This window comes from Podarcis cretensis, assembly GCF_951804945.1.
Source record: "Podarcis cretensis genome assembly, chromosome: 17".
Lineage (NCBI taxonomy): Eukaryota > Metazoa > Chordata > Lepidosauria > Squamata > Lacertidae > Podarcis > Podarcis cretensis.
In genome coordinates this window covers 15,724,110-15,739,923 of record NC_137187.1, presented here as the reverse complement: position 1 = coordinate 15,739,923, position 15,814 = coordinate 15,724,110, and the positions used below count along the sequence as shown (strand labels likewise).

At 45.4% G+C, this 15,814-nt stretch overlaps 1 protein-coding gene across 4 annotated transcripts in view; it reads right to left on the bottom strand.

The window, feature by feature from the left end:
* The window catches only part of PALM2AKAP2 (PALM2 and AKAP2 fusion), a 222,086-nt gene extending 206,617 nt beyond the window's left edge, over positions 1-15,469 (bottom strand). Inside the window, exon 1 of one of the 4 annotated variants that reach the window (XM_079959176.1) lies at positions 15,032-15,469. In XM_079959176.1, coding sequence (XP_079815302.1) covers positions 15,032-15,076 — 45 coding nt within the window. In that variant the 5' untranslated portion in view covers positions 15,077-15,469. The remainder of the gene's footprint in view (positions 1-15,031) is intronic. The other 3 variants (XM_079959170.1, XM_079959175.1, XM_079959177.1) reach the window with 3 other exon arrangements.
* Positions 15,470-15,814: the final 345 nt, after the last annotated feature.

Sequence of the window (15,814 nt, the reverse complement as noted above, 5' to 3'; positions counted from 1 at the left end):
TTCACCCCATTGAAAGCTTTATAGGTCAAAACCAGCACTTTGAATTGGGTCTGGAAATGAACTGGCAGTCAGGCCAGGATCGGTGTGATATAGTCATACTGTCTTTTCCCAGTTGAGCAACCTGGCCACCAAATTATGCACCAGCTAAAGCTTCCGAACTGTCTTCAGAGGCAGCCCTACGAATAACGCATTGCAGTAATCCAACCTAGGTGGTCCCATCAGCCCCAGGCAGCAAAACCAATGGTCGAGGATGATGGGAGTTGTGTTCCAGCAACATCTGGAGGTCCCTATGTTAGCTACCAATAACCAAGTTGTTTTGCCAAGTCTATACAAACATACAGTGGTGCCCCGCAAGACGAACGCCTCGCAAGACGGAAAACCCGCTAGACGAAAGGGTTTTCCGTTTTGGAGGCGCTTCGCAAAACGAATTTCCCTATGGGCTTGCTTCGCAAGACGAAAATGTCTTGTGAGTTCCTGCGGGTTTTCCCCCTTCCCCCCCTTTTTCTAAGCCGCTAAGCCGCTTATCAGCTGATCCGCTAAGCCTAAAAGCCGCTAAAAGCCGCTAAGCCGCTAATAGCGCTAATCCGCTAAGCCGTCAATGGGCTTGCTTCGCAAGACGAAAAAACCGCTAGACGAAGAGACTCGCGGAACGGATTAATTTCGTCTTGCGAGGCACCACTGTACATCATGGCTGTATTTGTACGTTAACACTAAACTATGGTTTAGCTTTATGTGAAAGAGCCTTGTGTTTATGATCAGTCCTTCCCCTCTTCTCTTATGGTGTCAGCAAATCACATCCATATTCCAGCATTCTGTTTCCTCACATGTAAAACACACATACAAGAGAGAGTCAAACAACTTCTGGAGGGTATAAAGTTCCTTAGCCCTGAGTTACATTTTCAGCAATAGATACCCACATGGTAAAATGTGTTGTGGCATTCTCCATCTTTAAAACCCATTAGAGTTTTTGTCTGATTGTTTCACACAGGTAATAAAAACAACTGATCTAATATCTAACTAAACTTACATGGAGTGAAGACACAAATCTACAGAGAAGAAGGGAGAATTACTACCTTGTACACTCTGTTATGCAAGCTGCTCTGAAATTCTTCTATAGCTTTTAACTGCAGAAATGGTTTTTAATGTGGCCAGAATTGCCTCTTGAAATAACCACCCACTCTGACTAAGTACATGTGCTCATTTTTCCCTGAAGGGAGAAATTACCTGATTACTAGAGTATTGTACCCAAAGAATACCAAGCATGCAAAGCCCAGACTCGCAATGGTTCTTAAGAGCTTACACCAAATTCTTTAAATGTGCTCTGATTTGATTTTGATTGCAGAACACTGACTATTATAATGCCACCAGGAGCTGCAGCATGAGCTTTCAAGCAAAAATCAATTTGCGCTGGGAAAGCTCTCCTAACAAGATTTGGCAAGACCAGAAATGTTTTTTTTAAAAAAGAGCAATGTCATCCTTTTGCAATCAGAGAACCCCTGACCCTCCAGAATAAGTTGGACTTCTGTCAGCCCCAGCCAGCATGGTCAAATGGTCAAGGATGGGAATTGTAGTCCAGCAATATCTGGAGGTCCACCAGTTCACAACCCCAAATGGAGGGCACAAGCTATTGGAAAAGGTATTAAACACCGCACCCTGTCCGCTGCTTCTCCCTGAAAATGCCCCATACAGAGAAAAGGTGGAAGGAACAAGCTTGGGAAGCCCCAATGGAAGAAGGGTCAGAGCCTGGGGATTGGTGGTGGGACAACAATGAGGGGTCAGAGGGAAAAGACTGGGAGGAGGAAGAGTCAGAAGCTGAAGAGGTAACAGGGCTTGGTGAGCTGGGAGTCTGTGGCAGAAAGAAGTCCACAGTTAGAAACAGAAGCTGAAACAGGGGAGGAGAGAGGCCAAGAGGCAGAGATGAGTCAGGCTGGTGAAGTGGCACAAGCTCCCCTCCCAGAACCAGAAGAGGCATGAAAAGAGCGGCTAACTTCACACAGGCTCAGTCTCTGATTGCTTGGGGAAAACCCAGGAGAGGAGATGGCTGTGAGGACTTTCAGTCTCAATAACTGAACCATACCTACCAGGTATGAGCTGCTGTGGCTCATCAGGCCTGACGCTCCGCCAAGTCTGTGCAGATTGTGTTTTTGCTAAAAAGAGTCAACTCCAACTTGCACAATGTGTTTTACTGGTAGCTTGCTCCTGACAATTGTTGTCTCAGTGTCAAGTAGGATGACCGTGTGTCCTACTTCACAGAGGATGTTTCTCTGCAGCTGTCAGAGGACATTCCTCTGTTTTAAGGTGCCATCGATTTGAAGGGCTATCTGATCAAGTCCTGTTTAAAGGCCAAGACCCATAAAAAGGCACACTTGGGGCTTTGGTCAACAGTTAGCACTGGACAGTAAAACGAGCAGGCAGCACAGAACACTTAGTCGCATTTTTGTTCCCTATCAGTATGATGTCTTCTATTTCTATTTAAATTACAGCAATTATTTCTAAATTTGTATCTACAGTGGTACCTTGGGTAAAGTACTTAATTTGTTCCGGAGGTCCGTTCTTAACCTGAAACTGTTCTTAACCTGAAGCACCACTTTAGCTAATGGGGCCTCCTGCTGCCGCCGCACTGCCAGAGCATGATTTCTGTTCTTATCCTGAAGCAAAGTTCTTAACCTGAAGCACTATTTCTGGGTTAGTGGAATCTGTAACCTGAAGTGTATGTAACCTGAAGCGTATGTAACCCGAGGTACTACTGTATATGCCATATGCATATGGCACAGACTTGGCGGAGTGTCAGGCCTGATGAGCCATAGTGGCTCATACCTGGTAGGTCCCCTCTTTTAGACTTTCTTTTTTGTGTGTTGCATTTTCTCTCTTCTTTTTTGCCCATCGCCACCCAAGTGTCTGGCATACTAGGATTTAATTGGTTTGGTAACACCTGCCTGCCTGAAACAGGAGTGAGGTCTTCATGAATACACAAAAGCGATAATGGGGCCCTTAATTTTTATCAGAGTTGGTGTGTGGGTGTGTGTGCTTGTTTTCTTTTTTGCAAATCGGAACACTGGGGTGCATTTTGCTATGACATTCTGGAACCCTAAGAGAAGAAATCAATGCCAGACCCTTAACAAAAGCCACACACAGCAAATGGAACTGTAGTATCTGGGGCCATAGTGGCATTGCACAATCTGATCAGCTATTTAAAAGAAATATATCTAAAAGCATGTGAAGGCATTTGCCAAAAACGGAAAGGATATTAGCGTTCCAATCTCAGTCGACCTCAAAGGAAGGCTTTGACAGATTACATTAGCTACTCCTTCAAAGCACAAACACAAAAGGCCCTTTATTTGTTTTAGACAAGGAAATTCTAAATTATCACACAGCAAAAATAAACTTGCCCATGACACAGGGTCAGAAATTAAACACGAGAAGCAGGAAATTGTTCCGAGTAATGGATCTCACACTTCTAGATTTACAACAAGAAAAGAGAGGCCATTAGCTAGCTAGAATGGCTAACTATTTTTTAAAAAACCACTGGTCTACACTGGACAAGGACAGGCCAAAGCAAGATTAAGCAGAGTCATAGCAGAATCTGATTGGACGAAGGCAGAACATGGAAAGTCCAGGGTAAGAGTCATGGGAAAATCAGGCAGATAAGGGATGATCAAGTTTGATGAGCTAGAATGGGCTAGGAAAACCCCAGAAGGCCTGATACAGATATATGGGCTGGTACTAAATTTTAGGTGGCGTACGACACAGTGTTGTAAATACATCGCCACTCCTCCAACACACCACACACACACACACACACACACACAAATGTGGCTATACTTTCCATTTTCTTTTGCCACTGCTGCCATGTTGGCAGCTATAATTTTCCTCCTCACTGCCCTCCCATTGTATTTTTATGTTGGGTGAGTGGCAATACCACTTTTGAATGGAAGCCAAGCACACTTTTCATCTACAGCTGCCAACTGCTACTTTAATTTACTCACAATTCAGTGCCATAGTGCATGGATCTATGAATTTCTCAGCCAGGCTGGTGAGGGACCCCTTCTGAGCCATCGAGACCCTTGGCCAGTGCCTGACCTGGCTGATCTCTGGTGCAAGTCCTGCAGGTAAGGAACAGACCAGGACAGCAGAAGCAGGTGACCCTCATGGGTAGAACTGACAGGATCTAGACCAGGCATAGGCAAACTCGGCCCTCCAGATGTTTTGGGACCAGAACTCCTATCATCCCTGACCACTGGTCCTGTTAGCTAGGGATGATGGGAGTTGTAGTCCCAGAACATCTGGAGGGCCAAGTTTGCCTATGCCTGATCTAGATGATGGACTCAGCTACACTCAGTCAATTATATAATTATAACTGCATTATAAACATGTCACAGATGGCACTATAGAGCACAAAACTTTGTCTATGCAATTTTACATAGAGTTTTTTTCCCCTTTTGGTTATAACAATTTAATTTATCACTTAATTTTTTCCTGTGTGTAGATCCAGCCTACGCTGGCATTCCAGAACTATTCTAAAGGTGTACAGTTATAGTCCTAGTTCCAGCTAATATTTGGTTGGGCTTGAATTCATGTGCCACCTTTGCCACAGCCTTCTACTGTGACATGGGATAAGCACAGTTACTTTATACTTACTTACTTTGAAATTATGAACTTTGCAAAGGCAGTAGAGTACTCTACAAATGCTGTTGAAATCATGACTATTAAAATAATTTGGTTTTTGAATCTTTAAAATCTCCGGCAGCTTAACTGAATTTGGAAAATACTGGAGTAAACATTGCTATTCGTTCTGCAGCAATGGATGCTTTGTGACTCTGAGGAGACAGCTACTTAATGGCTCACTTTACTATAGGATTTGAGCATCTTTCCGTACTCAAAAACATTTTACCCTGTGATGTTAAGAACTTGTTTTCAAAGGTTTACAGAGGAGGACTTTAAAACTGCAAAGCAACTCAGTGGATTGCCCAAGGTCACACACAAGATTTGCACTGCCATGGAACAGGATTCCTCAAAAGGCAACAGTGCATCAGTTATTGATCCTGCTTTCCTTTCCTAGAAGACAAGGGATGTCTTATTGTCAGCTGCTGAAATATTTTTGGCTTGGCGATGGAAAGGCTGGTATTCCAGCAATTCACTATGCAGAGCAATAGATTTAAACATAGCTAAGACTCCAGCAGCAAAGCACTCATGATAGGAAACACATTGGTGAGCGATCTGCAGCTGATCTGCAATAAGAGGCAGGCTTTAATACATTATTTTGTCATTCTAGAAGATTTTGCTGGATGAAAAGAACCTTAGCTTCAATTTATTCATAGTTGGAGGTAGGGATGGGCAAACCACTCAGTTCTGATGTTCCAGCTTCCTATTTTTCCCCATATTCAATTGCATTTCTGCACAATTTGCTATATTTTTGAAAATCCTCAAAAAAAAATGTCATAATTTTAATGTCAGAATAAACACATTCTTGCACATAGTTTTGACTGGTGTGCCCATTTTTGTAAAGCACTTTCCTGTAATTTAGTGTGCATATATATATATATATATATATATATGAGAGAGATGATCATATGGTAAATGTATTGTCTAGTCTAAGCAGTAAATACTTTTAAGGAAATGTTAGGATTGGTTTGTTTACCTTTGTTATATGCTCCCCAGTCTCCAGGCTAGCCTTCCTCAAGCTCGGCCCTCCAGATGTTTTGAGACTACAATTCCCATCATCCCTGACCACTGGTTCTGCTAGCTAGGGATCATGGGAGTTGTAGGCCAAAAACATCTGGAGGGCCGAACTTGAGGAAGCCTTGGCTAGGACCTGAACTGCAGTGGTACCTCGGGTTACAGACGCTTCCAGTTACAGACGCTTCAGGTTACAGACTCTGCTAACCCAGAAATAGTACCTCGGGTTATGAACTTTACTTCAGGATGAGAACAGAAATTGTGCAGCGGCGGCTCTGTGGCAGTGGGAGGCCTCATTAGCTAAAGTGGTACCTCAGGTTAGAAACAGTTTCAGGTTAAAAACGGAACTCCAGAACGAATTAAGTTCTTAACCCGAGGTACCACTGTAATGGCTTCAACTTACAAGAAAGGAGATTCCAACTCAACATCAGGAAGACCTTTTTGTCAGTAATTGCTGTTCAACTGTGAAACAGACTCACACAAGAGGTGGTGGACTCTCCTGATTGGCGGTTTTCAACCAGAGGTTGGATGGCCATCTGTCATGGATGTTTTAGCTGAGATTCCTGCATTGCAGGGGTTGGACTAGATAACCCTTGGGGTCCTTTCCAACTCAACAATTCTAGGTTTCTATGGTCTTTGTATGTGTCACCTGATGCCTGACCTGTAGTATTGAGTGTCCCTGTAAGTTAGTTTCTTCCAGTGTTTGTCTCATTCCCATTACATTTTCAGGGAGATGTTTTAAGAATAACTTGCTCAAAAAAGGCTGATGTATGATGTGACCCTGAGATAGCAGAGGGTCGGGGATTGTGGTGCTTTGTCTGTTAAATAATTTAAGCCCAGTTTATGTTATACAGATCTTTAATCTGTTGTTACCTCTGCCAAGCCTTCGGTGGCGAGGCTGGCTATAAATCTACATAACTTAACAGTTCTTGATCCGGAGCATACTCTCTACTACTGCTGAAACATTAACGGCAGTCTTGCAAGGTACCTCTTGCATATATTAAACATCTGTCTCTGTTGACCACGGCAACATGACAGATGATTTAATCAAGGCAGCTCATCCTTTGACCTACAACCTCTAATGATCAATCTGTTAGTGCGATTCCAGTATTGGGAGTCCATGTTCTGCCCATGTCCAGGCTTATTTCTGTTCAGAAATCATTCTTCTTTATACCATCTAAATGTCCTTTTTCTAAAAAAAGGGTGTGTGTGGCAGTAATGCTGCAAAAATGCTGATTTCAGCTGTAAATTATATGGACATCTTGCTTTTACTCTCCGCTCCAAGATCTTAATTATATAGGCATCTTGCTGCGAGATATAACCCTGAGTACCTCTGAACCAGTAGTGATGTATGGAAGTGAGAGCTGGACCATAAAGAAGGCTGATCGCTAAAGAATTGATGCTTTTGAATTATGGTGCTGGAGGAGACTCTTGAGAGTCCCATGGACTGCAAGAAGATCAAACCTATCCATTCTGAAGGAAATCAGCCCTGAGTGCTCACTGGAAGGACAGATCCTGAAGCTGAGGCTCCAATACTTTGGCCACCTCATGAGAAGAGAAGACTCCCTGGAAAAGACCCTGATGTTGGAAAAGATGGAGGGCACAAGGAGAAGGGGACGACAGAGGACGAGATGGTTGGAGAGTGTTCTTGAAGCTACCAGCATGAGTTTGACCAAACTGCGGAAGGCAGTGGAAGACAGGAGTGCCTGGCGTGCTCTGGTCCATGGGGTCACGAAGAGTCAGTCACCACTAAATGACTAAACAACAACAACAACCTCTGAAATAGTTATTCGCTCCTCCAAAACTGATCAATTGGGTAAAGGCACCATAGTCAGACTGGCGGCTTCACATCAGAAAGGCTCCACCCTAGTAAAGGATACAAAGAGGTATCTGGATTTGAGGCCCACGGGGCCAGGCCCTCTTTTCATTCACAAAGATTGCTCTTGCCTCACCAGGCATCAGTTCACTCAGGTGTTGTGCAATTGAGGTATGCAGCTTATAGGCAACTGAATTTGCAGCACACTTAGAACAGGAGCAGCTACAAGCACAGCACAATGGGGACTACTGAGCGACAGAATAAAAGCCATTGGGTGATGGAGTTCTACTGCTTATAAGAAATATGTTCTCCAAAACTCCTTTATAATTTATCTCTCTTTATAATTCCTTGGTTTGCAGGTATGCCAGGTAAAGTAGCATTCTGGGGACTCAGCTACATTAGTCAAAAAACATTTTGAATGTGTTATAAACATGATGGCGCTGATGGCACTGTAGAGCACAAAACTTTCCTATGCGGTTTTACATAGTGGTTCCCCCCCCCCCCCCCGCTGTGATGGCCTGGGATTCCGATTCAGAGGCTGAACCAGAGGAATCCCAGCCTGCACAGGAGTCCCCGCCTCCAGGGCCGGCTGAACTGGGGCAAGGCCTAGATTCTGAGGAGCCTGCACCTGTGTCAGTTCCTCAAGAGCAGGCACCAGGTGAAACCCTTCTGGCCCCAGAGGTGCTTGAGGATTCAGTGGCTACAGGTGAGCCTCCTCCGGGGCCCAGTAACCCTTCGGCCTCTCCTGAACTACAGAGGCTTAGGGCAGAGAGGCGAAGGGAACTGGTTGCTCCCAGGAGGAGTGCTCGCCTTAAGGCCAGAGGAGGCGGGGCTCCTGGGGGCCGGGACCGCCCCTGGCCTTAGAAGAAGATAAAGGTGAGTCAGCCCGGTCCCAGGTTGCGGGAGCAACGTCGTTGTTGGCTTCAGATCTTCCAGTGTTCCTGTTCCCTGCCCGGCCTCCTGCTCCTGACCTTCCAGCATTCCTGTTCCCTGCCCGGCCTCCTGCTTCTGACCTCCCAGCGTTCCTGTTCCCGCCCGGCTCCCAGTTTCGGACCTCGCCTCTCATCTTGTGAACTCTGACTACGATCACGGTACCTTCCCCCCGGGACCAGCACACCCCCTTTGTTATAATGATTTAATTCATAATACCATAATACACACAATTTAAAGAGCCCAAAGATTGGTCTGAAGGCATGTGACAAGAGTTCTACGTCTGAAGCTAAGTGGGTCTGGTTTTGAGCATCGCCTGGGGTCTACCTGAGAACCATAGGCAAGCTCTGCAAAAAGAGCTGGGCACAAGTGTAGAAAAATAAAAGTTTGTCCAGTCTCATTGCACTAAATGCATACTTAGGGCTCCCCCCCCCAGGTGGGCACCAATGCCACTTCAGGAGAGCTGAGTGCCAGGGCTCCCAATTACTGATGAATGGGCTGCGCCCCCCACCCAAAGTTCCACAGCAGCCATGTGCGCATGCCGTGAGGCATGCTCATGTCATGTGCGCAAGCCATGGGGAATCCAAATGACATGTCAGCATGCCCCAAAGTGTGTGCGAGTGATGTCAGCACGTTGCGGGGCATGTGCAATGCCCCGAGCACATTGTGGGGCATGCTTATGCCATGCACACATGCTGCAGGGTGTGCTGACATCATGTGTGCACACTGTGGAGCATGCAAGCATGGCATGCTGATGTCGCACAGCCCCAGGCCCCCTCAATCACAGGGGTAAGGCAGTGTGCATGGTTCATGGTGAGTTCTGGCACCTCTTTTTCTCGAAAAATAGCACTGTGTATAATAAGGGACGCAGGTGGCGCTGTGGATTAAACCACAGAGCCTAGGGCTTGCCTATCAGAAGGTCGGTGGTTCGAATCCCCACGATGGGGTGAGCTCCCGTTCCTCGGTCCCTGCTCCTGCCAACCTAGCAGTTCGAAAGCACATCAAAGTGCAAGTAGATAAATAGGTACTGCTCCGGCGGGAAGGTAAACGGCGTTTCCGTGCTCTGCTCTGGTTTGCCAGAAGTGGCTTAGTCATGCTGGACACATGACCCGGAAGCTGTACGCCGGCTCCCTCGGCCAATAAAGCGAGATGAGTGCCACAACCCCAGAGTCATCCGCAACTGGACCTAATGGTCAGGGGTCCCTTTACCTTTATACCTCTTTAATAATTTCAGGTGTGTTTGCGGGGGGGGGGGGGGGGGACGGGACCCAAGGAAGTGGAACACAAACCAGAGAAATATCAGAGGAGGAGCTGCACCAGCTTCTACCCTGATTCCTGTGAGAATCCTTCAAAAAAGGACCTAGTGCAGAACATCCTTATATGACTGCTGATACACATTACTCACGGGGTCACCAAGCCATCCATAAATTGCAAAGCCATGGGGCTGAACCTGTCCACCCTGCCATCAGTTTGCTTATCTGCACACGAAATCCACCTCTGAGCAGACTGAAGCCATATTGCTTTGGGTTTAAAAGGCCATAGGAATTATTCTTCCTTTCACTCAGGCAACCACAAAATATGGTTTGGTCCCTACAAGAGAAATGACCAAACAATGCCCATGCCCATTGCTCACAAGAAGCAATGGCAGAGGGCATGTAGATGCTCAGTCGATTTACAGGGCAATTCCCTTCCCCCTTTCCTAACTTTTGATAAAATAGATTTGGAGAATACATTGTCAGTGTCCTGAAAACTAGGGGAATGTCACCCCCCCCCCCCCCCGTTGCAGTTACTGCTTCAAAGATGGCAGTAAAGTTTTCCAGTACAAGCCTATATAAGTTTTTGAGTAGACTAGGAAATGTGATTAATGGGGCTTATAAGTGGCTATAAGACTGCATCATTCATTGTTGTGTTTTTGTTTAACCTTATTTTTCAATAATAATAATAATAATAATAATAATAATAATAATAATAAATAATAATAATAATAATTTTATACCCTGCTCTGGGTGGCTCCCAACAGAATATTAAAAACACAATAAAGCATAAAACATTAAAAACTTCCCTAAACAGGGCTTCCCTTCAGATGTCTTCTAAAAGTCTGATAGTTGTTTATTTCCTTGACATCTGATGTGATGGCATTCCACAGGGCAGGCGCCACTACCGAGAAGGCCCTCTGCCTGGTTCCCTGTAACCTCACTTCTCACAATGAGGGAACTGCCAGAAGGCCCTTGGAGCTGGACCTCAGTGTCTGGGCTGAATGATGGGGGTAGAGAAGCTCCTTCAGGTATACTGGAGCATCTCCACCTCCATTGTTCAGCCCGGACACTGAGGTCCAGAACAAAGAAGTGCCGGAACTCACCATGAATGCCTCCCTCATTCTCTTAGAATGACTATGGTGCCCACCTGAGAAGTGCTGGATCCCACCTGAGAGGTGCTGGAACTGAGTTCTGGTGAGTTCAGGCTGGAAAAAAAACCCTTGTTTCACGTCCCCCCGCCCCACTTTGAAAGGACACCAGCATGCACAGTAATTGAACTGAGAAGGCATCAGCAAAATCCATAGAGGTTTTCCTAATCTTGTTAGGAACTTCAGAAATTGCCTCATATTGTGTCAGGCCATTAGTCCCATTAGCTCAATATTGTCCATACTGACTCTCTAGGGCAGCGGTTCTCAATCTGTGGGTCCCCAGGTGTTGTTGGACTACAACTCCCATCATCCCTGAGCTCTGGCCTTGCTAGCTGGGGGTGATGGGAGTTGTAGTTCAACAACATCTGGGACCCACAGGTTGAGAAGGGCTGCTCTAGGGTTTTAGGCTGGAGATTTTTCCAGCTCTACCTGGAGACACTAAGAATTGACCCTGGGCAAGATCCTCTACCACTGAGCTTCTGGGGAAGCTAGAAAGAAAGTGCATAGCTACTGTACTGTATTAGAATCGAATTGCATACTGTGGGCCAGCATAAATAGGCATAGAAATGAAGAGTAGATAAATTAAATATGGATCATCAATGGCCTTTGTCAAAGAACGCCAACCCAATCAGGCCTTGGGTGATTTGAGACTATGAGGGACGGCTCCATCTTCTGCAGGCTCTTATGCCCTTCCCCACTGCCCTGAAGCTTCATGAAGCCTGTTGCCTGGAAGACGGTTTTGGAAAGGGTGCATGGGAGACATTGAAAGTCAGATGTTGAAAATGTGAGTGAATATGGGGCATGGAAGAGGAACAGTATCTCCGTAGGTGAGAAATGAGGAAGGGACTGAGAAAGCAGACCCAGGTGAGAACTGCAGGTAAGGATGCAGCAAATGAGAGGGGTGATTCCCAACAAATACTTGTAGGTTAACCGTGGATGGTTTTATGCTGCTTTTATGGAGCTAGTTGGCCCTCTGTCTAGGGTATTTTCATATCTGGCTTTATGCTCTGTTCTGTTTGGCTTTAAGCTTGGAATAAGTTAGTTTATTTGTAAGGTTTCATACCTAGTTGAATGGATTGTTTGGTTGCGTGGCTGATATTCTTGTATTTCCTTACTGATATCATATTTAAGTGTAATTGTTCGTACTATGATTTTTAATGCTTAATTTTCTTGCTATGATGTGACCTGTCTTGGATACTGTCTTATGGAAAAGGGACATACATGAACGGCTGATCCTTCCCTTGAACTTTAGCACCCACCAATTTGTGAATGGGGAAAGGACCATATTACATGTATGAGAAAAGGGGTAGTCACATGACTGCTTACCACCTCTCTAAGAAGACACTGCTCACAGCTATTTGACGTGGACTACAAGCAGAACTAGGCCTCGGATCCCATTCATTTCAAGATAAGTTCAGCGTGAGCAACGTGATCTGAATTGTGCCGGGGGGAGGGAGAGTCAAAAGTACGGCTTCCCATCTACTGATTCCCACTAATAACCACCCACAACCACCACCAACCAGTAGTGTTCTGACTTGTGACATCTGAGGCATCTCTAGCCTATCAGTATTTTGTGGGAGGGATTCAAATGTGTACTGAGAAATTTGGGTTTGTGCAATTAAATGGACTACAGTGCTCTGCCGCTCTAGCAAATCAAATGAATTTTTAAAAGGAAGCACAGTTTTTGCTGTTAAGGGCAATGGGGAAATGCACTCAAAAGGGTGGAATGAATTAATGGTTAGCAGGAAGATGTGTAAACACCTTGCAAGGAAATGTACGAATGCTCGTTGTACAAACAAATCAGAAGAAATGCACAATAAAGACTAGATAGACTCTAAGCAGAAGCTTTGCGCAAGCAAATCAGAATGAACGCTCAATAAACAGATTGTCTGGAAGAGCCCTCGGTCTTTGCTTATCTGTTCACAGCAAACCTTAAGACCGACCTGTTAGTGCCTTATTAAAGTACATTGAACAAGTTAATTTAAAGCACAGTGAGTTCCCTATGCATAAGGCTTGGAGACTTGGCGTCGAGTTTTAGAAGGAAAAAGCACACACACTTGCCTACTTCTTAAAAGCTAAAATATTAAACACTTTAAATCACCAGACATTTTTTTGTTGTTGTTCCCCAACCAGTGGAACCTTTTTGATATTTTCCGGGAACAATTTCAAAGGATTTAATGTATAGTAGACCTGCAGATTTTTAAATTTAAAAGGCATGCATTAGTGGATTAACTGACTGACCTAAGAAAAACAGCTTCTCAGAGTAATGAGAGCAGAAGCCATTCCTATGTCTACAAAGGAAATATAGAATCCATCTGGGGGCAGCTCTAAGTAAAACACAACATCTGTTGATCATTGGCAACACTCTGGCAGAGTTCCTGAAAATCAAGGGGCCTGAGTCATTTTCTGCCTTCTCACTTCAGACCTGAGACACACAGACGTCTGCATGTACGGAGCCAAGCCCTTCTGAGTCTGAAGCTTTGCTCCATTTAGCATATCAGCTCCACAAAGTGCAGAGGAAAGCCTCCCTACTGTTAGTTGGATGAAGCTCATGGGCTACCTCAAGGACAAGGTCAGGAAGGGATAGCCGATGAGCAGAAAGCACAACAGTGTGGCTCTCTGGGAGTATTGCAATCATTTTGATTCAAGTTAAAGTTTTCCCCTAGGAATAATTTTAAGACAAAGACATTTAAAAAAAATAATGAAAATGCCAGTCCAGTTTCAAAATACTGTACTGAGAGTCAGATTATTAATTTCACTGTCTGGGATTCTGCAAAAATAGATTGGAATCACTGTGATGCAGTACAACTTAGACTTTAAATGCCTAAGCAGAAAACAATGCTTTCAGGGGCTATTTCACCACACTGTGGGCTCACATCTCCTTTCAGTGACCTTCGTCGCTCTTGCCTGATGTTTCTTGGGGCACATAAAAAGGGACTGTGGTCATTTATGAAGAGGGGAGCCCAAACTCTCCGCCTTTGATTACTCTTCCCCTCCCCAAGAGATGATCGCTTGTAGAAAACAAACAGGGCCATTCACATTAACGTCAGTGAAGAAACTTGCACTTGAGGCTGAATGAAAAGTGAGTCACGTAGTGGTGCTTTTGTGGAGAAGATATACAAGGCTGCATTTTCTATTAGAATTGTTTTTTCATCATGGGAAATGGACCTGGGAATGTTCCAATACATGTTAAGATTGTGACCCATCACTTCCTGGTTCACACCATATTGTGGTTCCCTCTGGCCAGGAGGACGTGTGCTGGGCATGTGCTTTCCAGAATCTTGAAATGTGCTGAAGCATTTACAGCTCATGTGGGCATGTCAGGTTCCCACTTATGGGACCTTTGGGATGTTGAAAAATGGTTGTGAGGACTGTTGTGAAAGGCGTCTTTGCTACTGAAAAGCAACAAACCCTCGGAACTCCCGTAAGCGCATGTCTTGACTTGACCTAACACATCTGATGAAAACTATTAGGCTGAACAGATGAGGTTACAATTCACAGTCAAGAAGATCAGCTATTTAGTCTGCAATCCTACACATGCTCACTAGGGAGCTGAACTCAGTGGGACTTACTTCTGGGGAGGCGTGCCTATGGCTGCACTGAAAACTGACCATTAATACGATTTATATTTGACTTTGCTGAAAAATTCTGACCATGACTACAGCAGTGGTACAGTTTTTGTTTGAGCCAAAATGCTGCAGGCTTTGATCCAGAAAAAAACAACAACGCCCTGCACCTGTCTTGAACATAAAATAAGCCAGTCCCCCCTGAATGACCACTGTTCCGATTCCAAGCCATCTGCCAACCATTTCCACAGTGCACTGATATTTTTGTGCTGGAAGTGAATAGTATTTCCCCCTCCTGCTTTTCCTCTGCTGTTCCACGGGTGTTTCAAGCATACCGTGATACATGATAAGAAAGCCGGTGTCTGGGACGTACAAATCCATCAGAACCCGATCTATCATGCTCGACAAGTCAAGGCATCTGTTTGCTACAAGGCAATGGAGTAAACAAATGAAAGAAAGATGAACTCAGCACAACTTCACCAGAGCCTGCATATCTAAAGCTTGCCATTTGCGTCCGACGCATGTGCTGGAATCCTGAGCACCCTTTTCTTCTGCTGCTGCTCTCTCATCACACAATCTCTCTCTCTCTCTTTCCCCCACCCACAGACAAAAGAGCCAAGGAAAATGAAGCAGACTTACTGCAATAGCTTGTAGCCTTTCCCTGTGCAATTCAGCCTCCGCCATCCTGGGAGAGAAGGATGCAGCAGAAGAGGAGAGAGGGAGGAGGAGGGGAGAAGAAGACACTGCAGTCACCCAGGGAGTCGCACGCCCGAGTTAAGCCACAAGAGTATTTGGAAAGGAACGCCGAGCAGGATCCTAGCCGTAATAACAATGATGATAATAATAATATAAAAAAGCAGGCACAGCTGGAGAGACACTGCAGACACGCTCAGGGGAAGATAATTCCAACCACGGGGACCAGACTGGTGCCTGCCTGCCTCTTGCCTCCCAGCTGTACGGCTGCTGCTAGCTGCATTTCATTGCTGCTGTCGCTGCTGCTTCTATGCACTGTTGCTGTCACACAAGTATGTATGTATGTGCTCTGAAAGCAGCTGAGTCCAAGGGGATGGCTCGCATGGCTGTAATTTTTTGTTGGTGTCTGGGGGGGGGGGAGCTCTTGCCGTTTCGCAGTGCCTTCGCTCCTCCTCTGGAGTGCTGGGTCAACCCAAGGAGGCTTGACATCAGCAGCGTACATAGTAATCAGAACCTGCATGAAACGGCAAGGGAGGAGAGAGAGAGAGAGAGAGAGAGAGAGAGAGAGAGAGCGCCAGCCCAGCTACGGCACACAGCACAGCTTTGCAAGGGAGATTCAGGGTGGAGGTGGAGGGAAAGGTGGAGTTATAATAATAATAGTAGTAGTAGAATGTGGCATTCTGCCAGTCAACAGCTACTGAGCCATTTGGAATCTCTCTAAACTGTTAC